The sequence below is a fragment of the Hyla sarda genome, chromosome 12 (genome assembly GCF_029499605.1).
Source record: "Hyla sarda isolate aHylSar1 chromosome 12, aHylSar1.hap1, whole genome shotgun sequence".
In the NCBI taxonomy this organism is placed as follows: Eukaryota; Metazoa; Chordata; class Amphibia; order Anura; family Hylidae; genus Hyla; species Hyla sarda.
Genome location: NC_079200.1, coordinates 57,050,359 through 57,078,168, shown reverse-complemented (window position 1 = coordinate 57,078,168; position 27,810 = coordinate 57,050,359). Strand labels below are relative to the sequence as shown.

The following is a 27,810-nucleotide window of genomic DNA, read 5'->3' as shown; positions in this document are numbered from 1 at the left end:
AACAGAGCTAATATCTTTCAAAAAACGCACTCTGTCGCCAGGTTGGATGTAGGAAAATTGTAATACCACACACAACCTGGAGACAGACAGGGAGCTGTTTTTGAAATAAAATAGCTCAGTTTTTCTATTCTTGGATAACCCCTTTACGTGCTTTTTATTTAGCCATATGCAGATTTTTACCTCATAATTTAAGCAACCTTTGAAGGAGATGAAACCTGTGTCTTTGTTAATGGTGAACTCGACATTGGGATCGATAGGCATTTGTGACCTCAGGTAATAGTTGACAATAGAGTTCTTGCTGCTTTCTTCATCCTGGTCATAGGCCAGCAAAGTGAAAATTGTATAACCTGAAATACAGAAATGCTCCCATGTCACAGAAGTTACCAAACATGTCCTCTGGGCCCTACACCAAAAGCATACAGGGTCTTCAGGGCCTCTTTATTATGTATATTACTGGCTCCTTTTTCTTATCTAGCTGTGAAATTCCCCATGGACTCTCCACATCAGAGAAGAAGAATATTATGGCAGTTACGGGAAGGGTGGATATTTTCATGTGAAGTTAAAGGAGACTGGTAACATTAAAAGCTCCCTATTATTTGGCATAATTTTGTGTTCACTTACTGCAAGTTTATGGTAAAAATAAAAAATGTTCTTATCCAACTTTTTAGGTGAAATAGCAAAATTATTGGCAAAATTTTTGCACAATGTCTGCCAGAAAAACTTCTGACGGACATTCTGCAAACAGCAGAACATGGTGGCGCTAGGACCATGGTGGCGCTAGGATTCCGAAGAAAGAATTAACAAGTCAGTTCTTTCTGCGGAGGCCTAAATTAGGATTTCTGCAAAAAATTTTTCCCCCGCCAACATTCCACTGTGTGCACAGTGCAGCAAAATCCTGTTAAAAATGTGACTCCACTGCAATGGTATTCTCAAGTGGAATTCCGTATGAATCCTCTCGAAAATTCCACTTTAACCCCTTAAAGGGGTATTCCGGGCAAAATATAGGGGGTAAGATGTCTGATCGCGGGGGGCCCGCCGCTGGGACCCCCCGCGATCTCCCTACAGCAGCCCGCATTCTATGCGTAGCTGCATCTGAAGTTTCTGAAACCTCCGGGCTTCCGAGATGGGGACGTGACGTCACGCCATGCCCCCTCCATTCATGTCTATGGGAGGGGGCGTTGCGGCCGTTATGCCCCCTCCCATAGAAATGAAAGGAGGGGGCGTGCGTGACGTCATGTCCCCGTCTCGGAAGCCCGGAGGTTTCTGAAACTTCAGACACAGCTACGCATAGAATGCGGGCTGCTGCAGGGAGATCATGGGGGGTCCCAGCAGCGCCCCCCGTGATCATACATCCCCTATCCTTTCGATAGGAGATAAGATGTTTTTGCCCGGAATACCCCTTTAAGGACTCAGCCCATTTGTGCCTTAAGGACTTAGACAAATTTATTTTTACGTTTTTTTTTCCTCCTTGCCTTCTAAAAATCAACTCTTTTATATTTTCATCCACAGACCAGACTAGTATGAGGGCTTGTTTTTTTGTGCAACGAGTTGTTCTTTGTAATGACATCACTCACTTTACCATAAAATGTATGGCACAACCAAAGGGGATTTTCACATTTTTTTACCTTTATTTTTTACTTTTATTTTTACACTTTAATAGTCCCCCTCGGCTTATACTCGAGTGAACTCCCCCACCCGCAGTGGTCTTCAACATGCGGACCTCCAGAGGTTTCAAAACTACAACTCCCAGCAAGCCAGGGCAGCCATCGGCTGTCCGGGCTTGCTGGGAGTTGTAGTTTTGAAACCTCCGGAGGTCCGCAGGTTGAAGACCACTGCGGCCTTCAACATCATCCAGCCCCTCTCACCCCCTTTAGTTCTGAGTACTCACCTCCGCTCGGCGCTGGTCCGGTCCTGCAGGGCTGTCCGGTAAGGAGGTGGTCCGGTGAGGAGGTGGTCCGGGCTGCTATCTTCACCGGGGAGGCCTCTTCTAAGCGCTTCGGGCCCGGCCTCAGAATAGACAACTGCGTCGTTGTCAAGGCAACGGCTCTATTCCGGGCCGGAAGCGCGGAGAAGAGGCGCCCCCGGTGAAGATAGCAGCCCGGACCACCTCCTCACCGGACCACCTCCTTACCGGACAGCCCTGCAGGACCGGACCAGCGCCGAGCGGAGGTGAGTACTCAGAACTAAAGGGGGTGAGAGGGGCTGGATGATGTTGAAGGCCGCAGTGGTCTTCAACCTGCGGACCTCCGGAGGTTTCAAAACTACAACTCCCAGCAAGCCCGGACAGCCGATGGCTGCCCGGGCTTGCTGGGAGTTGTAGTTTTGAAACCTCTGGAGGTCCGCATGTTGAAGGCCGCAGTGGTCTTCAACCTGCGGACCTCCGGAGGTTTCAAAACTACAACTCCCAGCAAGCCCGGACAGCCGATGGCTGCCCGGGCTTGCTGGGAGTTGTAGTTTTGAAACCTCTGGAGGTCCGCAGGTTGAAGACCACTGAGGGCGAATGATGAGAAGAGGATGATGAAGGGGGGGGGGGGGTGTGGGGATGATGAAGGGGGGTGGGGATGATGAAGGGGGGGGGGGGGTGGGATGATTACAAGGGGATGATGAAGGGGGGATGTGTGGGATGATAAGGGGATGTGTGGGATGATGACAAGGGGATGATGAAGGGGGGATGTGTGGGATGATAAGGGGATGTGTGGGATGATGACAAGGGGATGATGAAGGGGGGATGTGTGGGATGATGACAAGGGGATGTGTGGGATGATGACAAGGGGATGATGAAGGGGGGATGTGTGGGATAAGGGGATGTGTGGGATGATGACAAGGGGATGATGAAGGGGGGATGTGTGGGATAAGGGGATGTGTGGGATGATGACAAGGGGATGATGAAGGGGGGATGTGTGGGATGATGACAAGGGGATGATGAAGGGGGGATGTGTGGGATGATAAGGGGATGTGTGGGATGATGACAAGGGGATGATGAAGGGGGGATGTGTGGGATGATGACAAGGGGATGATGAGGATGTTAATGACGGGTCTGGATGATGACAGGGGGGGATGAGGTATTTCCCACCCTAGGCTTATACTCGAGTCAATAACTTTTCCTGGGATTTTGGGTTGAAATTAGGGGTCTCGGCTTATACTCGGGTCGGCTTATACTCGAGTATATACGGTAAGTAGAAACAAAGATATTTTATTTCAGGGGCGGACTGCTGGGGGGCTCGTCGCTGCCAGGACTTTTTTTTTTTTTATTTACCTTTAGCCGAGATGGGACCTGTCGCTAGCCCCGCTGGTGGGCCCATGGGGGCCCCATAATTATCAATTGCCTGGAGGCCTCATGAGTTGTCAGTCCATCCCTGTTTCTCCTGTATATGTTATCTGGGCTCATTCTCTTGCTCATTAAATCTTTTTTCCTATTCTACAATCATAAAGACATTAGGACATAAATTATAGGGGGATATTTATGAAAATCTGTCCAGAGGAAAAGTTGCTGAGTTGCCCATAGCAACCAATTAGGTCGCTTCTTTAATTTTTCAAAACGCCTTTGAAAAATGAAAGAAGTGATCTGATTGGTTGTTATGGGCAACTCAGCAACTTTTCCTCTGGACAGATTTTCAAAAATCTCCCCCATTTTGGGCAGCATTGAAAACAGGCCAAAAAAAACTAAGGCCGAAAGTAAACACACCTTTCCTTGATTTGCCTACAACATCCATCGTTTTCTTTCAGAAGCCAAGATGGACAGAGACCTTATCTGTTATTGCAGGAGATCCTAAAGGACTTTGCGGTCAAACTATTGATTTGGTCTTCTTTCACCTCTCTCACCTCCCCTGATCATTACCTTCTATGTTCTATCTAGTATCTTTTACAATCGCCTGCACATCACAGTGTTGGCCAGGCTCTCCATAGGGGGTTGAACACCAATCCTTTGGAGATATGTACAGTGGTCAGCCTTATGGTCTCTACATTTGTTCCATGTTCTATGTGTGGTGTCCCGGTACCGTATCCTATCCGGTACCTGTGTACCCTTAGCCAGAGTCCCTAGGACGTCGGGGTCCCCATTGTCTAGTTCACCCCTTGTCACCTCTCATCCAGATAGTAATTATCCAGTAACCATTTGGGATGTATATCTATAGGATTGTATAAATGTAAATAAATAGTTGTGGTGTCCCGGTACCGCATCTTATACGGTACCTATGTATGTGTGGGTCCCCATAGCCAGAGTCCCTAGGATGTAGGGATTCCTGTGATGTAGTCTACCCCTTGTCGCCTCTATTCCAGCTCATAGACCAGTAATTTATGTAAAGGTAATGTAAATACAGTAATATATATGTAAATAAATGGTTAATTACCGGTTCCATAGCGTTGCAGGACCTGAGGGTCACATGACTAGGTAAACTCTATGGTATTAAGCTTAAAGACCTTTGGAGGCCCTGTGACGTAAGTAATCCCATTACCCTCTGTAATGGTGAGTGACGGATGTTCGGACCAATCAGATTCGCCATGCCCCCTGTCCATATAAGGGAGCGGCGGCCATCTTCTCTCTATCTTGCTCCTGTACTCCTGACGTGGAAAGACCTGTACAGCAACTAACGCAGTGAGTTAGGCCCGAGCCTTGCGGCAACGGCTGAGTAATCCAGAATATAGAGTGTATCAATTCCCAGACACTCTGCAGCATCACCGGGCCTAATATAACCCCTAAATCCGGACTGATCTGCAAATATTTATCCTAAATTCAGAGACTGTCTAAATAGCAAGGTCCGCAACAACTGTCAGTCACTAAGTAATATAAGGACTGTTTGTACGAGACTGTTACTGTGCCTTGGATGTATCGCAAGCACTTAAGTAAAGTTGTTCAAGTTCAAGTTCAATCTCCTTGTGGACCTTCAGTCATTTCATGCACCTATCGTACTGGGAAGGGCGGCGATAGGCTGGAGCATTGCCTCAGCATAACAGCCCTCAGCCTGGTGTCATGAACTATAGGGTTAACTTTAACCCCTCATATACCGATACAATACCACCACTACCATATACCCCCCAAGGGCTACCACAAAGCCTTTTTGGCGTAGCACGAACAGGATTCGGGTGTGTGCCTGCTATTGCCACTAGTGAAAGTGTACTCCCCCCCAGAAAGCGAACTTTATTCATGTGCCGGAAAAGCGTGCAAAGAAAGCCCGTGCTGCGCCATGCCCCGCCCCACCCCGTGGACGCCAATTGGCTGTATCCCAGCCAAAAGGGAACTCAGAGATGCAGGAGTCGTTTACGGAGGGAATGGAAGTCGGGGCTGCACCGATAGCGTCCTTCCTGCCCAGCGTCATTTTGGAGAAGCCTACTATAAAAGACGCCACACAGAGCGACCTCTTCAGTCTGCAGAGAGAGCCGTAGAGTACAGACATGGCGGAGAGCAGCGTTCCACGTGGTCAAGTTGGCAAAATGGTGCCGGAAACACGGAAAGTTGTGGCAGTCTCAACCCAACTTTTTCAAGAGCTTGCTGACCGTCTGCAGTGGTTGTTATTAGATGAAGAGGGAGCCTGCAATCTTCCCCCACTGCCTGATGATGATGACGATTGGCCAGAGACACCTCCAGCGAACAGTGCAGGGACACCTGGAGGTGCGTCACCGGTGAGATTGTCCCCTCACCACAGAACCTGGGGCTCGTGGGCCGAGATCCCGTCGGAGGAGTCTGCTGTGAGTACCCCGCCAGAGGCGGCCTATTCTTCCTCCTCCAGCCCGGAGGTCATTCCTCGATCAAGCTTGCCAAGTGCACGACCGTGCTCACCAAAATTGCCGCAATGGGTGTTCGGAGATGAGCCGGAGCTGATCGAGCACAGAGTACTTCAACCGTTACCTGGGAAGACACTCCCACACCAATCCCAACTGCAGAAAGGGAAAGGGCCCGTCAAGAAGCCGAGCTGGCCGAATTGATGGAAAAGCTAAAGGCCCGATACAAAGAACTCTACGCTCCAAAGCACGTACATTTGCCTTATGAAGAAAGAGTGCGGTATCAAGAAAATACCAAAGAAATGGAGGCATTGTACATTCGTAAATGGTATCACCCCCGAGAAGGGGAAGAGCCATTAGAAAGAAGAAGAGCAACTGTGGCCAAGTTCGACAAGGTCAGAGGTTATGGGACACTCCTTGACTGCCACACTGGGCAGACCATCCTCGTAAACCGGCGAGCAGTGCAAAGGCCATATCTCCATAAGAAATTCTATACCTTGGAGGTGGGTGAAATTGTGGAGTACACCCCCGTCCAGAGCCTTCGTGGAGAATGGGCTGCGGCGGTCACCAGACCAACAGCCCCAACACAGCTTCCTTTCAAATATTTCCCATCAACGGATTGGGAGTCCGATCCCTTCAACTTGAGGCCGACAAGGTCTGCTCCTAAAGCCTCCACCAGCGCACCCAAGGAGGAGGAGCTTCAAGAGTCAAGTTCATCATCTTCTCTGTACAGTAAAGAGTCAAGTTCTTCATTTTCTACAGATCGTCGAGAGTCAAGTCCTGCTCAAGTTCAAGAAAGCAAGCCCAAATTGCGGGCACCAAAGACCTTACCTAGGCCCTCTTGGAGCAATGAGAGTTTGCCTCCTGCACAGGTACCAACGTATGTACCAAGGCCCTCTTCTGACACGGAGAGTTTGCCTGCTTCCAGGGTACCAACAAAAGGGTCATGGGTTGCTCCTAATTTGGAGATGGTGCTCAAGCCCTATTGCCCCACTGTGATCCCGGCTAGTAAGCCTATAACCCCTTCTCAAGCTGTCTTCCACAACTCCATCCTCACCAATATGGTGTGGCAAAGCTATGTTAAGTCTAATCCTGCCCCTGACGTTGGCAGATATAGAGGAACCAAGAGAGGCACTGTTTTGATGACATTGTCTGTGCACTGCATGCATCTCTCCCTCACCTGTCACCCCCAGGCCGGCGAGCTGCCAAACACCACCTCAAAATCCTCCAAGCAGAACAGAAGTTCGTGAATCATCAAGGAGAAATCTGTCGAGTAAGGATTCAAGATATCCGAGCCGTTAGTCTACAACCACAGACAGAGACAGTTATTTGGTGCCGTGCCCAACCCGGGGTGAAAAATCAAGATTACCAGGCGCTCTTGGAACCTCTTCTACTGGAAGATTGTCCCTTGGTGCGAGCCGCTAGAAGTCTGGTAACCGTACGTAATGGGAAGGTTCCGGTGAGACTTATTAACCTCTCTCAAGTTGCGGTCCAACTACCCAAGTATACCCCAGTGGCTACTCTACATTATGTAGATGTCAGAGATGTGATCTCGAAGTCACAGGTGGTTCAACGAGGACCTGACCAGAATCCTGAGGAACCTTGGTGGAGCCAACTACAGATTGGAGGCGAAGATACCCCCAAGGAACAGGTGGAAGGAGTCATTCAGGTGGCTAAGAAATATCAAGAAGCTTTAAGCAAATTCCCAACAGACTTTGGCAGGACCACCATGATCAAACATAGGATTCTCACTGGAGATAATCCACCCATTAAAGAGAGACATCGCCCTGTGACTCCTGGGATGTATCAGACCATAAAGAAAATGCTCGTGGAGATGAAAGAGGCCGATGTCATCCAGGAAAGCCAGAGTCCTTGGGCTGCACCTTTGGTCCTGGTGAAGAAAAAAGATGGAACTATCCGCTTTTGCGTGGATTAGCGGAAGTTGAACAACATAATTCATAAGGATGCCTATCCTCTCCCTCGCATCGAAGAATCCTTGACTGCATTGGGGTCAGCCGCCTACTTCTCCATACTGGATCTGACGAGCGGCTACTGGCAGGTACCAATGGCAGAAGAGGATAGAGAGAAGACCGCATTTGTGACCCCTATGGGTCTTTTTTCGAGTTCAAAAGTATGCCCTTTGGACTGTGTAATGCACCAGCTACTTTCCAAATGCCTAATGGAGCGATGCTTGGGGCATCTCAACTTCCAGAGTGTTCTGTTGTATTTAGATGATGTCATCGTCTATTATCGGACATATCAGGAACACCTGGATCATCTGAAAGAAGTTTTCCAAGTCCTTATCCAACATGGACTCAAGGTTAAGCCTTCCAAATGTCACTTGCTAAAACCACAAGTGCACTATCTGGGACATGTCGTCAGTGCTCAAGTAGTCCAACCTGATCCAGACAAAGTAAGTGCTGTGAAAGAGTGGCCTACACCCAGGATGATGCGAGACGTCCGAAGTTTCCTGGGGTTTGATGGATATTACAGGCGCTTCATCCCCCATTTTGCTCAAATTGCGGGACCTTTGACTGAATTACTGAGAGGGACTGCCCGGGATAATTATAATGGGAGGCTTCCCATACAGTGGGCAGAGGAGCAAGAAGATGCCTTTCGAGCCCTGAAGTACCTCCTCACAGAACCCCCCATTTTGGCATATCCTGACTACAGCCTGCCGTTCCGTTTATACACAGACGCTAGCTTTGAAGGTCTGGGGGAGGTCTTATCTCAAGTGCAAGATGGCAAAGAGAGGGTGATTGCCTATGCCAGCCGGCATCTTCGAGGGGCTGAGAAGAATGATGCCAACTATAGCTCCTTCAAGCTGGAGCTCCTGGCCCTAGTCTGGGCCATTAATGAGAAGTTTGAGGACTATCTGGCTGCTACTCCCTTCATGGTCTACACTGATAACAACCCCTTGGCCCATTTGAACACTGCTAAGTTAGGAGCTCTTGAACAGTGTTGGGCCTCTCGGTTGGCCAGCTATGATTTCAACATTAAGTATCGCAGCGGAAAAAACAATGTTAATGTGGATGTACTTTCTCGCATGGACCCGGGGGAAGCACCTCCTGCTGAAGATGTGTCGGAAGATGTGGAAATGCCTCCCTTCTACCGAAGGTGGGGTGCCCAGGCGGGCGACGGACCTGGATCTCCCAAAGTCCCTGAAGATCTGTCCACCTGGTTCCCAGAAGGGATGCAGCCATGGTTCTGAATGCCTATCATGATCAATCTGGACACTTTGGGGTCCATAAGACAGAGATCACGGTCAGAAGGAGATTTTACTGGATTGGGATGCGGGGAGACATTGAGAAATGGTGTGCCGAGTGCTCCGTGTGCAACGTGATAAAGAACCCCCGAAGGGACGCAAGAGACCCTTTGCATCCCATCTGTACGGAAAGGCCGAATTAAATTGTTGCCTTGGACCATGTGAAGCTGGCCCCCACTCGATCTGGCTATTGTCATGCTCTAACTATGGTGGATCAATATTCCAATTGGGTGGTCGTGGTCCCCGTCAAGGATCTTACCGCCAAGACGGCTGCTCAACTCTTCTATCGACATTGGATCCAACCCCTGGGGTGTCCCGAATCGGTCCTCACGGATCGGGGAACCGCCTTTGAATCCCAGTTGTTCCAAGAACTTTGCCGGTTGCATGATTGCAAGAAGCTCAGGACAACGGCCTACCATCCCCAAGGGAATTGGCTCTGCGAGAGGATCAATCAAGTGTTCATCCAGATTCTCAGAGCAGCCTCTGTCTCCAAACACGAAGAGTGGCCTCAGCTGTTGCCTGAACTCCTGGAAATTTACAACAACACTGTCCACTGCTCTACAGGGTATACGCCTTTTTTCCTGATGATGGGCCGACACGGCCAATTGCCAAAGGATCGAACCTTCGGGCTACATGCACCTTTCAACAATTCTCCTCATCAACGAAGAATTGAGGAAGCCAAAGACATTGTTGAGAAGAAAATGGGTGAAGTTCATGAACGCCAGCAGAAAGATTATAATCGACATGCATCGGCTCAGCCCTTGCAGCTTGGAGATAAAGTGTGACTCAGAAAATTTCCTAGAACCCATAAATTGGACTCCTTGTGGGAAACGGAGCCATACACCATTACTGCGGTTCCTTATCCTGAAAAGGACGTGTACGAGATACAAAAGGACGGGTTCGAGCCACAGGTGGATCACCGGAATAGGATAAAAGTGTGCCTGAAAGAAGATGTGATTGGCCCATCTCCTCCTACTCCTCCTGATCCTCCTGCTACCTCTACTCCACCTCCACCAAGGCCAATAAGAGAATATGTGCCGGGAGAAGGAATTCATCCCACTGTGGACGTTCCTTTGTTCCCATCTCAGCAGCCTACCCTGTATTGGGGTATACCGTTCCCAGCTCCATCCAGCCAGCCACAACTGGCTGCGTCACCCAGTCAGTTGCCAGTAGCTGTTGCTCCCTATCAACCACCATTGGTTGATACCCCCTACATCAGTCCTGCTCCAGTGACTGCTCCAGATATTGATGCCACTACTACACCTGTCTTAAGAAAACCCCTCAGTTTAACCGAAGATGTTGCTTCTGTTTCCAGCCTTCCAGCTGGTCCCTCGGGGACTGAAGTTCTTGAAGAGTCCCCAAGTGAAGGTACTCCTGATGACTCGGAGGTGGTGTTGCGGCGGTCTCAAAGGACTACACAGGGCAAACTACCCATCAGGTACCAGGACTCACATTTAGTACCTGCACACATAGTACCTTTGATAACTCACTTCAATGCTCTGCCAATCACTTTCCAGTACCCTGGATTATTCAATTAAATGTGCTACCTCAAAATTTCTCTAGTACATACATCAAAATAAATATCTCACTTAAAAGAAAAACACTTAAGGAATTGTAGCATATTGATACCCAATTCCTGTCACTGTTAGGTACACTTCTTCTTTTCTTTATGCATTGTGTGTGTGAGATGCTCTGCCTGGCCAGTAGGTGCTCTTGCAAATACAAAAATAAACACGTAATTCTAAGAATAACCTAGTAGGTTGTTTTGAAAGTGCTCTAGGGATAAGTAGCGTGTAGCCGATAGACCCTAGCAGCCACCCTTACTGTGACCTAGCTTCCGGCTAGCCAGTATACCTTTCGTGTACTAACTAACAGGTAAATTATTGTTGGTGAATAGAATGTGTGAGATAACACAAATGCCTAGTCAGCTTGAAGCTAACTGTATAGAGAGCTGTCTAGTTAGCCTTATATCTAGAAGTAAGTGCTAATGTTCAGTTTAGCCTCATAAAAATGTGCAGAGAGCTAATAAAATGTCTTAGGCAGATATCTAATTGTCTAGTAAGCTTCAAATGTATAATAAGTTTGATAAAGTTGTATGGGAAGCTAGAAGCTAAATGTCTAGATAGTTTCTTTAAATGCCTAGATAGCATTTAAATGTCTAGATAGATTTCTAATTGCCTAACCCAGATACTAGGAAAGGTATAAAAAGAATGTAAATGTGTTTAATCTACTTAGGATGTATAGCAAAAGTACAGATCATGCTGTTACATAGCATCCTGTTCTAGTCCTAGTCCCTCTGTCTCAGGGGACAGACGTCGAGGCCAACTTATCTTAAGTAAGGGGGTTTGTGGTGTCCTGGTACCGCATCTTATACGGTACCTATGTATGTGTGAGTCCCCATAGCCAGAGTCCCTAGGACGTAGGGATTCCTGTGATGTAGTCTACCCCTTGTCGCCTCTATTCCAGCTCATAGACCAGTAATTTATGTAAAGGTAATGTAAGTACAGTAATATATATGTAAATAAATGGTTAGTTACCGGTTCCATCGCGTTGCAGGACCTGCGGGTCACATGGCTAGGTAAACTCTATGGTATTAAGCTTAAGGACCTTTGGAGGCCCTGTGACGTAAGCAATCCCGTTACTCTCTGTAATGGTGAGTGACGGATGTTCGGACCAATCAGATTCGCCACGCCCCCTGCCCATATAAGGGAGCGGCGGCCATCTTCTCTCTCTCTTGCTCCTGTGCTCCTAACGTGGAAAGACCTGTACAGCAACTAACGGCTGAGTAATCCAGAATATAGAGTGTATCAATTCCCAGACACTCTGCAGCATCACCTAATATAAGCCCTAAATCTGGACGGATCTGCAAATATTTATCCTAAATCCAGAGACTGTCTAAATAGCAAGGTCCGCAACAACTGTCAGTCACTAAGTAATATAAGGTCTGTGACTGTTACTGTGCCTTCGATGTATCGCAAGCACTTAAGTAAAGTTGTTCAAGTTCAAGTTCAATCTCCTTGTGGACCTTCAGTCATTTCATGCACCTATCGTTACTGGGAAGGGCGGCGATAGGCCGGATTAGGCCCTAAGCACTCTGCATGATCACCGGACCTTATCTATCCCCCTAAATCCGGACAGATCTGCAAATATTACCCTAAATTCAGAGACTGTATCTAAAAATTAAGGTCCGCAACAACTGTCAGTCATTGCACTATATAGAGACTGTATTCCTGAGACTGTTATTGTGCATTGGATGACCTGCAAGCCTTTCAGTAAAGTTGTTCAAGTTCAAGTACCTTGTGGACCTTCAGTCATTTTTTTATATATGCACCTATCGTTACTGGGAAGGGTGGCGATGGGCCGGAGAATTACCTCAGCATACTAGCCCTCAGCTTGGCGTCACGAACTATAGGGTTAACATTAACCCCTCATTTACCGAAACAACACCTCAACTACCATACATCCCCCAAGGGCTACCACATATGAGTCTTTAAATGGCCACTTTCACCAAAACTATATTTTTAAAACAATAGAGCCATAGAAAATAAGTATATCTCTAATACTATTTCATTATTTTTTCCACAGTTTCCCTTAGAAAACTGCTCCTATAAAAGTGGCCACTAGAGGTCCTCATAAAATGTCCCCCACCGGTTACAATGGTCTTTACGACGTTAGGAACATCAGCTAGTCTGTCGGAATATAGGAAGTGAGGGGGGGGGGCTGTGTGCGCTCCATGTGTGAAGATCTCCGAACACACAGAGCAGAGGAGAGCAGGCAGAGTGTGTGTTTGGCCACACCCCTCACAGGAGGGGGTTTATTTCAGTGTGCCAGCCCAGTATTAAGGAGATTACATGAGGAAGACAGCTGACAGCTCAGTGACACACAGGGAGGATGTTGTCATGTACAGTGAGGGCAAGAGAGGGACACGCCCCCTGCCTGTGAGAAGATGGAAATTCAGTGAGATCTGATATAAGCTGATTTTAAAAGAAATACAGAAGCTAGACACATAAAAGTTACATGATCAGGATGAGGTACTGAGTAACAAATAATAATTATTTTTTCTGTGATATGATAGGTACGCTTTAAGTGAACGCGGCTGCAAGTTTGAAAAGGGACAGGATCTCCACGGGCTGCCTGCAGCAGATTGTTCAGCAACAGAATCTCTGCTGTTAAAAATCCACCACAGCCCCTATTAACTTTAACTGCCCTCAAATGGGAAAACCCCAGAGCTAGATCTCAAGTGTCACAGGAAAGAGTCTGAATACGTATGTCCATTGGAAATCTTAGCTTTTCCTTTTTAATAAATTAGTAAAGATGTCTAACATTCTTTGGTTTTTTTTTTTTTGTTTTTTTTTTAGGTCAAGGTCTTAACATAACAAAATGGGAAAAAGTGAAAGGGTCTGAAGACTTTCCAAATGCATTGTATCTCACAACATGCCTGATCTACAAGCCTATCTAGAAAGATGACCACTGTAGTTGATAATCCTTACAGCTCTGCAGAATATATGGAATACTTTGTGAACAATTACAAAGCCATAACTAAGGCATCTGACACACAATCATATTACTATGAGTTGTATGGAATTATAATGCAGCACCCATAGATGTCTTAGGATCCATACTATCCCTCTGTATAGTCTATATTTCCTATAATGCAACAAAATTAAGTAATGCAATTGTATGGTCCATGTAGTGCCTAAGGTCTCGTAGTATGTGTGAGGCCTAAGACTCATAGTAACAACCAGTATAAGACAGAGTAAGACATTCATCTAGTGGCTGTATTAAGAAAATAATATAAAACATTTTTGGAATCAGCAGGTAATCGGCAGCCTGGGCCTGACAGGCAGGATTTATTATCCTTACATCACATAGCAATATGTACCTAGCTGTGCAATTAGTAACAAGCAGAACGGAGTAAATGAGCTGACCCGACAGCAGCAAGCAGATGGTGCGGAGATTTGTGTCACCATACCGTACCTTGCAAAGTGCTTTCATTAACTGATACATAATAAGTCTTGTTTTTGAACTCGGGGGCATTATCATTGATGTCCACAATCTTCAGATGAATCCCAAGTCTTGTACCCACTTTCATAGAAGTTTTGTTGATTGCATTGAACTTCCACTGTACATGAAGGAAAAGGGAAAACAAAAGTTGCCGGCAACTTTAGAATCAGTGCTATTAAAGCAAAACGTAACAGTGGTGAGGTATAAGACGGCAGCTGTTGGCAACTACCGAGCATATGGTCCATGGGAAGTTGTGAGTGGTTATCTATGGGAAAGGTGAATGTTTATAATTGGGGGGCAAAAACTTACATTCACACACATTTCTCTACACAAAAAAAAAAGATAGATGGTTAAAGACAGATATATAAAAAGACAAACAGATAGATGTATACTTTAGATAGAGAGATAGATATGAGATAGATAGATAGAAAATAGATAGATAGATAGATAGATAGATACGTTAGATAGATAGAAAGATAGATATGAGATAGATAGATAGATAGATAGATAGACAAATACCAACAAAAGCAACAACACATTCAGAATGGAGCTATTGCAGAGAAAGCAAGGGTGCAAGCAGGTCATAGGGGCTTGGTACAAAAACTGCCCATGGTACATACAAAATCAAAGTCACCCTCACAGCAATTCAAGTAAAGGTGAAAAACCAAGCGTTGCAATGTTGCTACACAATAAACTAGAATAGACATTTTTTGTTTTTCTCTTTACTTAAATTGCTGCAGTGGACTTAGGATAGATAGATAGATAGATGATAGATAGGCAAACAAAGGCGACCGCAGCACACTGAAGTATCCAAGTAAATGTAATTTATTCCATGAACATAAAGTGCAAGTGCGACGCTTGGTTTTCTGACAACACCATTCTCAAGCAGACTAATAGTGACCACGACAGAGTATTTATAAGAAGTGCCATATACAATATCAATTCATCAAACAATATCAAATCATCAAGCAATTTAGATAAATTCATAATAATAACAATAAAGTGCATGTGCTAATATATAGTGCAAAATAAGGGACGTTATAAAACGTCCAAGGACAGTGTCAGTGATGTAAAACATATCCATATATAGATAACATGAGAATGGATCATAGTATATGTATATTGCATCAATTAGTAAATATATTTACAGTAAACCATGGTTGGGAGGTGGCTGGAGTCCCCCTGTGCATGCATATATAATCATGGTGCCGGCTGGCGTGGGAAAATTACACTGCAATTGCGCAGCGAATGCAGTGATGCAATGAGGTGTGCTGGCCAATCACGCTTGTCCTGTTGAGGATCAAGTGACCGGAAGTCGCTAGGTCACATGATTGGGGCAGGGCCCTCTGATACACACATGCACATATTAAGTAATAGAGTGCCCATACTCCATCTTGGAACAGGGAAACATAAGAAAAAAGGGAGAAAACAAACGAAAACTAGAAAAACAAAACTTAGATGCATAGCCAGTTATGGCAATGACTAATATTGTAGATGTAAGAGGAAAAGGCACAAATGTGTAAGCCCCAATCTCAATCATACTCGATCATACTGCGTGATCGGCCAGCACACCTCATTGCATCACTGCATTCGCTGCGCAATCGCTGTGTAATTTTCCCACGTCAGCCGGCACCATGATTATATATGCATGCACAGGGGGACTCCAGCCACCTCCCAACCATGGTTTACTTTAAATATATTTACTAATTGATGCAATATAAATATACTATAATCCATTCTCATGTTATCTATATGGATATGTTTTACATCACTGACACTGTCCTTGGACGTTTCATAACGTCCCTTATTTTGCACTATATATTAGCACATGCACTTTATTGTTATTATTATGAATTTATCTAAATTGCTTGATGATTTGATATTGTTTGATGAATCTATATTGTATATGGCACTTCTTATAACTGTAGCCTTCTGCTTTAGATAGATAGATAGATAGCATGAAAATGGCTGGGTGAGCCAGCTGAAACGTTGCCTGCACATTTGTGAATAAAGACCAGATTTTTTTCACTACCTTGGAGTGCTGCTGTCCTATGTATGCTGTGTGAAGTTTGGGATCCCACACCTAGATCCCAAACAGACTGCACCCCGACACTATATTATTTGGTGTGCTGCTTTTTTTTGGAGTTCTGTCTACTGTAAATAGATAGATAGATAATAGATAGACAGATAATATAAGATAGATGGATGGATAGATAGATAAATATGAGAAAAGTAAATAGATAGATAGATATGAGATAGATAGATATGAGATAGATAGATATGAGATAGATAGATATGAGATAGATAGATATATAGATATGAGATAGATAGATATGAGATAGATAGATAGATAGATAGATATGAGATAGATAGATAGATATGAGATAGATAGATATGAGATAGATAGATGAAAAGTAAATAAATAGATAGATATGAGAGATAGATATGAGATAGATACAGAGAAACAGAAAAAAGAATCTGTCCACAGCACCCAAATAGGCAAAAAAGTGAAGTTTATTCCATAAATAGTGCCTCATAAAAGTGACCTTTCTCTGACACTGCTTGAGAAAGACCTGGAGGAGCTAGTCGAAATGTCTCTTTTGTGAAACACTTTATGGAATAAACTTCACTTTTTTGCCTATTTGGGTGCTGTGGACAAATTTCTTTTCCTGTTAGATAAACGGATAGATAAATAAATAGAAAGATAAATAGATAAAGAGATAGATAAACTCCCAATAAAAGCAGCACATCCAGGAACATTGAAGTAATGTATTGGGGTGCCCGCATATCTGGAACCTCTGTCCACCGATTCCACAATCCAAATATGCAAATAGATGCAGCACACCACGTAGTTGGAATCAAAAGGTGGTAAATTTATTCCATAATGTGCGAAGACTACGTTTCACCAGTCTCACACTGGCTTTCTCACTTGAAATAGTCTTTGCACATTATGGAATAAACTTACCACCTTTTCATTCCAACTACGTGGTGTGCTGCATCTATTTACATATTTAGATAGATATGGGATGAAAAGAAAGATTTATAACTAGACAGATAAATATGATATATATATATATATATATATATATATATATATGCAAACTGAAGAAGGTGACTGTATGTATGTTGTGTGGATGATGGGGTGTGGACCACTCCGTGGCCCCGGGTGGCGGTGGTGTCATGGTGTTGACCCCACTTTGCCCGTTATGCGGACTAGCGGTTCCTCCTCCAGTTATCCCTCGGTCGCGACGATGGGACGGCCTCCTTCGCCCCTTGGGGCCCGGAGCCCATTCCCTGTATGTATGCATTGATTGATTGTCACCGGTCACCCTACAGGACTTATTCCTGTCCTGTTATTCCCATGTTACCCACCTGGCTCTGGCCATTCACCCAGCCATTTGTTATGCCATTACATTACATTCATCCACTTTCTGGCTTGTTTGCCAGGTTACAACATAGCTGCCCGCATTCCTCTGCAGCACTGAGGCTGCGCAACTAATCGCCTGGCATACCCATTTTCTCACTGGCATTGCGCAGATATCGCTTCCAGTTTCTCATGCTTTCCAATCCTCCCAACACAGGCACAGTACAGTCAGTGCCTCCACATCATGGTGCCGATGGCGTCCCTCCCTATCCAGCGCCGCCACTAGTACATTTTTACTCATTATTGCACTGAACACTACTATGGCACTCCCCTTTGGGGTTGACCCACTATGTTCCTCTGTATTTGAATATACATCATCTGTATATCTAATGTATGCTCCATCACCATCTCATTTATCTATTTACCAATCATGTTTGTGCATATATATGTCCACCCTCATGTTGCTTGATAATGGCTGCAATTGCATAGCCGAAATGTCTCCAGCCATGTTGTGATGGAATAAAGCTACTCCTCACCTCATCTGTGAGTACTATGGTTGTCTTTTACTCTAGATGATAGATAGATAGATAGATAGATAGATAGATAGATAGATATGAAATAAATAGATAGATAATTCTTCCTCATCTACTATTTGTGACTTTCATACTTACTTGGAATATAGGGTATTTTTCATAGTCTACTTTCTGGTGCACATAAATCGACCCAGTGTCTTCATTTATATGGAAAAGTCCTTTGGGATCTTCGTCCACCCCACTCCCCTGCAGCTTATATAAAAGCTCATTTCCTTCTTCCAGTTTCACCTGCCAGATATCAGTCACAAGATTCAAAGAAAGACAAAAATAAAATGCTGTCATTAATCTATTCTTGCCAAGCTTGCCCACAAGGCATGTGACACTCCAGTACACCCTCTGGGCAACAAAACCCATTAACCAGAATCCAAGTGGATTGTGTATTCATTATGTCATCATTCATCAATGTGGCCGACCAAATGGAACATTTTTTTTTACATTTTACAGTTAATGAAGTCAGCAGGAACCGAATGATATTACAGAATATTACAGAAAGCTAAACCATTTTTCTCAGGGTGCTAAGAGTTGTAGTTTTAACGGACTGGGAGATGTAGGGTGCACAATAGATATTCTAGAGAGAGTTCAGAGAAGATACTAAACTAGTACATGGATTGCAGGATAAAATTTACCAGCAAAGGTTAAAGGACCTTAACATGTATAGAAGAAAGAAAAGACAGAGGGGATATAATAGAGACTTTTAAATACATAAAGGGAATCAACACTGTAAAGGAGGAGAGCATATTTAAAAGAAGAAAAACTACCACAAGAGGACATAGTTTTATATTAGAGGGGTAAAGGTTTATACAGTAATATGAGGAAGTATTACTTTACTGAGAGAGTAGTGGATGCATGGAATAGCCTTCCTGCAGAAGTGGTAGCTGCAAATACAGTGAAGGAGTTAAACATGCATGGGATAAGCATAAGGCTAAGTTTCCACTTGTTTTTTTTCTGGCAGTTTTTGGAATACTGCCACTGCAGTTTTTGAGCCAAAGTCAGAAGTGCAGCACTGAGGCTGCGCAACTAATCGCCTGGCATACCCATTTTCTCACTGTGGATCCATAAGGGAGGAGAAGTGTAAGTCCTTCCTTTACGTGTCCTATTCCTTTTGAATACACTTCTGGCTTGGGCTCAAAAACTGCCAGAAAAAAAACCAAGTGGAAACTTAGCCTAAGGCTATATTTCATATAAGATAGGGTGAGGGATTATTGATAGGACTCAGATTATTGGGCAGACTAGATGGGCCAAATGGTTCTCATCTGCCGACACAGTCTATGTTTCCATGAACACTGCATTACAGTGATATGTTTATTACATATTAAGTACAGTGGTTGTGGACATAAGGAACTGTTAGCCGAGCAATTGTATTCCTGCATCTAACAACAAACTGACTATTGGAAAGCAAGAGAACAAAATAAAAAAAAATATAGGGCATATTAACCCCTTAAGGACGGAGCCCATTTTCACCTCTAGGACGAAGCCCTTTTTTGCAAATCTGACCACTGTCACTTTAAACATTAATAACTCTGGAATGCTTTTAGTTATCATTCTGATTCTGAGATTGTTTTTTCGTGACTTATTCTACTTTAACATAGTGGTACATTTTTGTGGTAACTTGCATCCTTTCTTGGTGAAAAATCCCCAAATTTGATGAAAAAATTACAAATTTTGCATTTTTCTAACTTTGAAGCTCTCTGCTTGTAAGGAAAATGGATATTCCAAATCATTTTTTTTTGATTCACATATACAATATGTCTACTTTATGATTGCATCATAAAATTGACGAGTTTTTACTTTTGGAAGACAGCAGAGGGCTTCAAAGTTCAGCAGCAATTTTCCAATTTTTCACAAAATTTTCAAACTCGCAATTTTTTAGGGACCAGTTCAGGTTTGAAGTGGATTTGAAGGGTCTTCATATTAGAAATACCCCATAAATGACCCCATTATAAAAACTGCACCCCCCAAAGTATTCAAAATGACATTCAGTAAATGTTTTAACCCTTTAGGTGTTTCACAGGAAAAGCAGCAAAGTGAAGGATAAAATTCAAAATCTTCATTTTTTTACACTCGCATGTTCTTGTACACCCAATTTTTGAATTTTTACAAGGGGTAAAAGGAGAAAATGTATACTTATATTTGTAGCCCAATTTCTCTCAAGTGAGGACACACCTCATATGTCTATGTAAAGTGTTCGGCGGGCGCAGTAGAGGGCTCAGAAGCGAAGGAGCGACAAGGGGATTTTAGAGAGTAAGTTTTTCTGAAATGGTTTTTGGGGGGCATGTCGCATTCAGGAAGCCCCTATGGTGCCAGAACAGCAAAAAAAAAAAAAAAGAACATGGCATACCATTTTGGAAACTAGACCCCTTGAGGAACATAACAAGGAATAAAGTGAGCCTTAATACCCCAAAGGTGTTTCACGACTTTTGCATATGTAAAAAAAAAAAACATTTTTTCACAAAAATGTTGGTTTTCCCCCAAATTTCACATTTTTTAAATGGTTAATAGCAGAAAAGCCCCCCCAAAATTTGTAACCCCATCTCTTCTGAATATGGAGGTACCCCATAAGTGGACCTGAAGTGCACTGCGGACGAACTACAATGCTCAGAAGAGAAGGAGTCATATTTGGCTTTTTGAGAGCAAATTTTGCTCGGGGGGCATGATGCATTTAGGAAGCCCCTATGGTGCCAGAACAGCAAAAAAAAACACATGGCATACCATTTTGGAAACTAGACCCCTTGAGGAACGTAACAAGGGATAAAGTGAGCCTTAATACCCCACAGGTGTTTCACGACTTTTTCATATGTAAAAAAAATAATAATAATTTTCACTAAAATGTGGGTTTCCCCCCAAATTTCACATTTTTGCAAGGGTTAATAGCAGAAAAGACCCCCCAAAATTTGTAACCCCATCTCTTCTGAGTATGGAGGTACCCCATAAGTTGACCTGAAGTGCACTGCGGGCGAACTACAATGCTCAGAAGAGAAGGCGTCATATTTGGCTTTTTGAGAGCAAATTTTGCTCGGGGGGCATGTCGCATTTAGGAAGCCCCTATTGTGTCAAAACAGCAAAATAACCCCCACATGGCATACCATTTTGGGAACTAGACCCCTCACAGAATGTAATGAGGGGTACAGTGAGCATTTACCTCCCACTGGTGTCTGACAGATCTTTGGAACAGTGGGCTGTGCAAAATTTTTCATTTTCACGGACCACTGTTCCAAAGATTCGTCAGACACCTGTGGGGTGTAAATTCTCACTGCACCCCTTATTACATTCCGTGAGGGGTGTAGTTTCCAAAATGGGGTCACATGTGGGTGTGTTTTTTTTTTTGCGTTTGCCAGAACCGCTGTAACAATCAGCCACCCCTGTGCAAATCACCTCAAATGTACATGGTGCACTCTCCCTTCTGGGCCTTGTTGTGCGCCCCCAGAGCACTTTGCGCCCACATATGGGGTATTTCCGTACTCGGGAGAAATTGCGTTACAAATTTTGGGGGGCATTTTTCCCTTTTACCTCTTGTGAAAATGAAAAGTATAGGGCAACACCAGCATGTTAGTGTAAAAATTATTTTTTTACACTAACATGCTGGTGTAGACCCCAACTGTTCCTTTTCATAAGGGGTAAAAGGAGAAAAAAAAATTGTTAGGCAATTTCTCCCGAGTATGGCGATACCCCATATGTGACCCTATTATGTTGCCTTGAAATATGACAGGGCTCCAAAGTGAGAGCGCCATGCGCATTTGATGCCTGAATTATGGACTTGCATAGGGTTGGACATAGGGGTATTCTATGCCAGTGATTCCCAAACAGGGTGCCTCCAGCTGTTGCTAAACTCCCAGCATGCTTGGACAGTCAATTGCTGTCCAGAAATGCTGGGAGTTTTTGTTTTGCAACAGCTGGAGGCTCCATCTTAGAAACACTGCCATACAATACGTTTTTCATTTTTATTGGGGAAGGGGGGTGGTGGGGGGGCAGTGTACATGTGTATATGTAGTGTTTTACTCTTTATTTTATGTTAGTGTAGTGTAGTGTTTTTAGGTTACATTCACACTGGCGGCGGATTACACTGAGTCTCCCGCTAGGAGTTTGAGCTGCGGCGAAAAATTTCCAGCAGCTCAAATTTGTAGCGGGGATCTCACTGTAATCTGCCGCCAGTGTGAATGTAGCCTGTACATTCACACGGGAGGGTGGTCAAAACTACAACTCCCAGCATGCACTGACAGACCATGCATGCTGGGAGTTGTAGTTTTGCAACAGCTGGAGGCACACTGGCTGGAAAACCTTGAGTTAGGTTCTATGATCTAACTCAGTATTTTCCAACCAGTGTGCCTCCAGCTGTTGCAAAACTACAACTCCCAGCATGTACTGATTGCGGAAGGGCATGCTGGGAGATGTAGTTATGCAATGGCTGGAGGCACACAAGTACAACTCCCAGCATGCCAAGACAGCCTTATGCTGTTCCTGAATGCTGGGAGCTGTAGTTTTGCAAGATTTAGAGGGGTTCAAGTTGTAAATCACTGTCCAGTGGTCTCAAAACTGTGGCCCTCCAGATGTTGCAAAACTATAACTCGCAGCATGCCCAGACAGCAAACTGCTGTCTGGGCATGCTGAGAGTTGTAGTTTTGCAACATCTGGAGGGCCACGGTTTAGAGACCACTGTAAACTGTGGCCCTCCGGATGTTGCTAGGCAACAACTCACCTAGCAGGACCCGGAAGTATTGCTGCCGCTGCCGCCGCCGCCGCACGTGGGGGAGGATCGCGAACGGGGATCCGTGATCCAGGTAGGGACCTTCGGCGCCGACCTTCCCTGGACGGTTCCCCCGTTTTGCCCGGACACCGATAGGTGGGCACAGCGGGGGAACCGAACTTTAACCCCCCTCCCCCGGTCTGCTATCGGTCGGTCGCTTGGCTGACCAATAGCGGGGATAGGAGGGGTGGCACCCCTGCCACCAAACTCCTCTCCCTTTAGGGGGATCGAGGGTATCTCGGACACCCCCGATCCCTCTTATTTTCCAGGTCACCGGGTCACCAGTGACCCGTATGACCCGGAATCGCGCAGATCGCAGGTCTGAATTGACCTGTGATTTGCGCGCATTGCGGTCATGGGGGGGTCTCAGGACCCCCCTCGGCGATGTGCCGGGATGCCTGCTGTTAACAGCAGTCATCCCGGCCCGATCACCGCTACCGGTGACGCGGCGCTCCCGGAACCCCGCGACGTACATGTACGTCGCCGCGCGCCAAGTAACACTTCGCGGCGCCGTACATGTACGTCGCTCGTCGTGAAGGGGTACTCCGGTGAAAAACTTTTTCTTTTTTAAATCAACTGGTGCCAAAAAGTTAAACAGATTTGTAAATTACTTCTATTAAAAAATCTTAATCTTTCCTGTACTTATTAGCTGCTGAATACTAGGGCGGGAATTCTTTTCTTTTTGAAACACAGAACTGTCTGCTGACATGACCACAGTGCTCTCTGCTGACATCTCTGTCCATTTTATGAACTGTCCAGAACAGCATATGTTTGCTATGGGGATTTCCTTTTACCCTGGACAGTTCCTAAAATGGACAGAGATGTCAGCAGAGAGCACTGTGCTCATGATGTCAGCAGACAGCTCTGTGTTTCAAACGGAAAAGAATTTCCTCTGTAGTATTCAGCAGCTAATAAGTACAGGAAGGATTAAGATTTTTTAATAGAAGTAATTTACAAATCTGTTTAACTTTCCGGCACCAGTTGATTTAAAAAAAAAAAAAAAAGTTTTTCATCAGAGTACCCCTAACTATGAGCTATCTTCACCTTATGCAACATCACAAAACCTCCTACACATGAGAGCAACGCCTGTTTTTTCAGTTTAAGGTTTCCTGTTTCTGGTTCATGTTTTCCATGATACTATCAAGGACACTTCAACTTACATCAGCTAGGTGACATACACACATACAAAAGTCCTTCCTTGGCACTACTACCAACATCATCCTGAGAGCAAGTTTTCCATCACTGTGCCAGTCCAATGAGTTTGGGAGGTCTAGTGAAAGACTCCAATCACTACTACTGTGGCCAGACCATAGCAAACTATGACATCTGAGGACTACAACCCTCATTATCCACCTACATGCCCCACTTGGGCTGCTGCACTGTAACTTTTTTTTAAAGGAAAACTGTCAGATATTTTCTCCCATACTATCCACAGGTACTGATGGATAGTGCGGGAGACGCTGATTCCAATGAGCCCTACCTTGCCCGGATGTGCCCGGCCGTTCACCCACAATTGTGGTTTTATTCTATGTGGAAATCTTGCTGTAACTGGCACGGGCGGGGCTTCTGCAGCTTAACTGGCACTGACATCAGCGCCGCTTATGAATATTCATCCCCCCTCCCTCCAGTTCTCCCTCTCTTCGCCACTCCTAAGCGGCGCTGACATCAGTGCCAATTAACCCGCAGAAGCCCCGCCCGTACAGCAAGATATACACATGGAATAAAACTAAAATTGCGGGTGAACGGCCAGGCGGTTCTGGGTAAGGTAGGGCTCATTTTAATCAGCGTCTCCCGCACTATCCATCAGTACCTTTGGATAGTGCGGGAGAAAATATCTGACAGTTTTCCTTTAAAAGCCCATTCAGGGCCCAAATACATTGAGTAATAATATGCTGCATTACTTTGTGACTGCAGAGGCAAAAAAAAAAGTCACAGAAGTAAAGGGTTCAAGATGATGCATAAGGGTTCAGGATGATGCATATATTTTTTTCCAAAAATTTCTTCCATATATGGCAAACAAATCTGACTCTGAGATTAAAGGGTTACTCCGCCAATGAGATGTCTGATTATGGGGGGTCTGCTGGCCGCTGGCACCCCCCCCCCCCCTAGCATGGCTGCTAGTACATAGCTGTCATGCCTCTCATAGACATGAATGGAGGGGGCGAGGCAGCTTTGGTCACCCGGAGTTCGTTCCATGCTCCAGATGACTGGAATGTCAAGCTGGAGAACTTGGGGGGTCCCAGCAGCCTGACCCTCGCAGCCAGACATCTTATCCCCTATCCCCTCTGAATGTGTGCAGAAGATGGAGCCAAGGAGTTAAAATACCAAGATGTCATAAAAGATGAAAAAACGCATTGTCCCCTAAATTGACCCTTGTAATATAGCCCCATAAGCATATTCTCCCAGCTATGTTATGTCCTAATATACCTTTATGTTATACTGTGGTGGCAGAAAATAAGCAAAAAAAGAGTTTGGTTAGGCCCTTACCAATGTCCTGGAGGTGGGACCAGTAGGTCCAGAGCTGCCTCCCTTCCAGATGTCACCGGCCTTTGATTGACACGCAGGACTAACAAGCCAGCAGCAGTCTTGTGTGTGCAGTTCGCGCATGTGCCTGTGCTGTTGTTTCCGGTGCAAACGCACACTGCTGCTTGTCAGGTATATCCCTGTGTCAATCGAAGGCCATTGATGTCTGGCAGAGAGGCGAGTCAGAACGACGCAGCTCCAGACCCGCGTGCCCCACCTCCAAGACCCCCAATATGTCCATGATGTTTAGTGGTCAGATGAAAAGAAATTGACTCCCATGCTCATTTGTATTAATAAGAGGTTTTCATGAGTAAGATATTGGGCCTCATTTACTAAGGCTTTTCCAAGTAGATTTAAAAGGTTTTTTGGTGTTGCACGTGTTGTGTGCCAGAAAAGGGGGCATGACAGTTTTGAAAAATCCTAACAAATTTAATAATGTTCCCATATAAAATGTGGTGGATTTGAGCTCTGGAAAACCAGACAGTTCAGAGCAGTTACATTAAAAAAGCAAAAACGTTGGGGAAAAAAAACCCACAAAGAAAACTACACTTCATTTTTAGTAAATGAGGGCCAATGGCAATGCAGGTGTATGCCATATCTACCATGCATCCAAATATAATAATAGCAGATTAGACAGACTGATTGAAACCTTCCACCAAGATGGGAGAACAAATCATTTAGGATAGGAACAACCATACAGCAGGGGTGTACAGTATTATTTGGGCAATGAATGAATGTATAATGAAATTTGTAAAAAAAAAAACATAACATTCTCTGGGCAATGTGAGGGGCATAACATTCTCTGGGGCAATGTGAGGGGCATGACATTCTCTGGGGCAATGTGAGGGGCATGACATTCTCTGGGGCAATGTGAGGGGCATGACATTCTCTGGGGCAATGTGAGGGGCATGACATTCTCTGGGGCAATGTGAGGGGCATGACATTCTCTGGGGCAATGTGAGGGGCATGACATTCTCTGGGGGCAATGTGAGGGGCATGACATTCTCTGAGGGCAATGTGAGGGGCATGACATTCTCTGGGGGCAATGTGAGGGGCATGACATTCTCTGGGGGCAATGTGAGGGGCATGACATTCTCTGGGGGCAATGTGAGGGGCATGACATTCTCTGGGGGCAATGTGAGGGGCATGACATTCTCTGGGGCAATGTGAGGGGCATGACATTCTCTGGGGCAATGTGAGGGGCATGACATTCTCTGGGGCAATGTGAGGGGCATGACATTCTCTGGGGCAATGTGAGGGGCATGACATTCTCTGGGGCAATGTGAGGGGCATGACATTCTATAGGGGCAATGTGAGGGGCATGACATTCTCTGGGGGCAATGTGAGGGGCATGACATTCTTTGGGGGCAATGTGAGGGGCATGACATTCTCTGGGGGCAATGTGAGGGGCATGACATTCTATAAGGGCAATGTGAGGGGCATGACATTCTATAGGGGCAATGTGAGGGGCCTGACATTCTATAGGTCTCTAGTGGCAATGTGAGGGGCATGACATTCTCTGGGGGCAATGTAAGGGGCATGACATTTTCTGGGGCAATGTGGAGGAGGATTGTGATTGGGAGAAGTCTTCATGGTGACCCCTGTGAGCAGATAACATCACATATACGGTCTGCAAAGCCTGTGTACTGCTGGTATCTACTTTTATATAATCACTGTATGAGGGGATATTGGTCTTTGTCTAGTGATTTTTATTCCATAACAATATCGCAGTATTAATCAGTGGTAATGGTAGTGGTCATGGTGTGGTGCAATTATTTGTCCCTTGAGTAGTGGTGTTATTGGTAATACTGGTCTGTGTATAGTGGTTTTATTGGTGATACTGGTCTTTGTATAGTTGTTTTCCCTACTTCCTTATTATTTTATACCCGATACTATGATAAAATCCGGAGTGTGCCACGGGGAGGGGGGCAGACTTCCAGCTGTGTAAGGGCCCCAAAATTTCTGATGGCAGCTCTGGTGATCAAAGCCAAGAGCAAGGGTTCATACATTGTGTGGTGGCCATGCTGGGTTACTGAGACTCAACCACCATTGTAGATAATAGAAGCTGAGCTGTAGTAACCAAGCACATTATGTACGGAGCCGTCTGCGGGTCCATCGGCTTGGGCAAACCGCTGATCATTGGGAAGCTGGGTATCAGACCTTCACTAGTCGGATATAAATTGCCCTATACTGAGGATAGATTATCAATAAAAAAAAAAATCCTCGAAAACCAATTTAATAAAAGGTACTGAAAAAGAAAACATCCAGCCAAAACTGAGGATGACACAGGATTGGAAATAGTCATTCCAACTTCAGAACAATGCAGTATTAAATATTGCCTACTTTAGCAGTTTTTTGCCTGTTTAGTATCAGATCAAGTGAATCTACATGAAAGATGATTTCTAACAAGCAGCAGGTGTTGTCTCAGCTGCAGGCTGTTTCAAGGTGTGTTCGCCAGTGTATGGAATATAAGGATCCAACTCGCCATCTGTTAGCTATACGTACTGTAGATGTCAGTTTCAGGTCTGATTAGTGAAGATGCCAGGTGCCACGGTGTACTGTATATAGGAGAGATATGGTAACATGATTGTGGGGATTAATC

At 44.9% G+C, this 27,810-nt stretch overlaps 1 protein-coding gene across 1 annotated transcript in view; it reads right to left on the bottom strand.

Annotated features, from left to right (window-relative positions):
• The window catches only part of LOC130296235 (cadherin-like protein 26), a 173,329-nt gene that overhangs the window by 69,062 nt on the left and 76,457 nt on the right, over positions 1–27,810 (bottom strand). The window contains exons 5-7 of the mRNA XM_056547570.1: positions 18,023–18,172; positions 13,961–14,105; positions 181–347 (exon numbers count right to left, since the gene is read on the bottom strand). Coding sequence (XP_056403545.1) covers positions 181–347; positions 13,961–14,105; positions 18,023–18,172 — 462 coding nt within the window. The remainder of the gene's footprint in view (positions 1–180; positions 348–13,960; positions 14,106–18,022; positions 18,173–27,810) is intronic.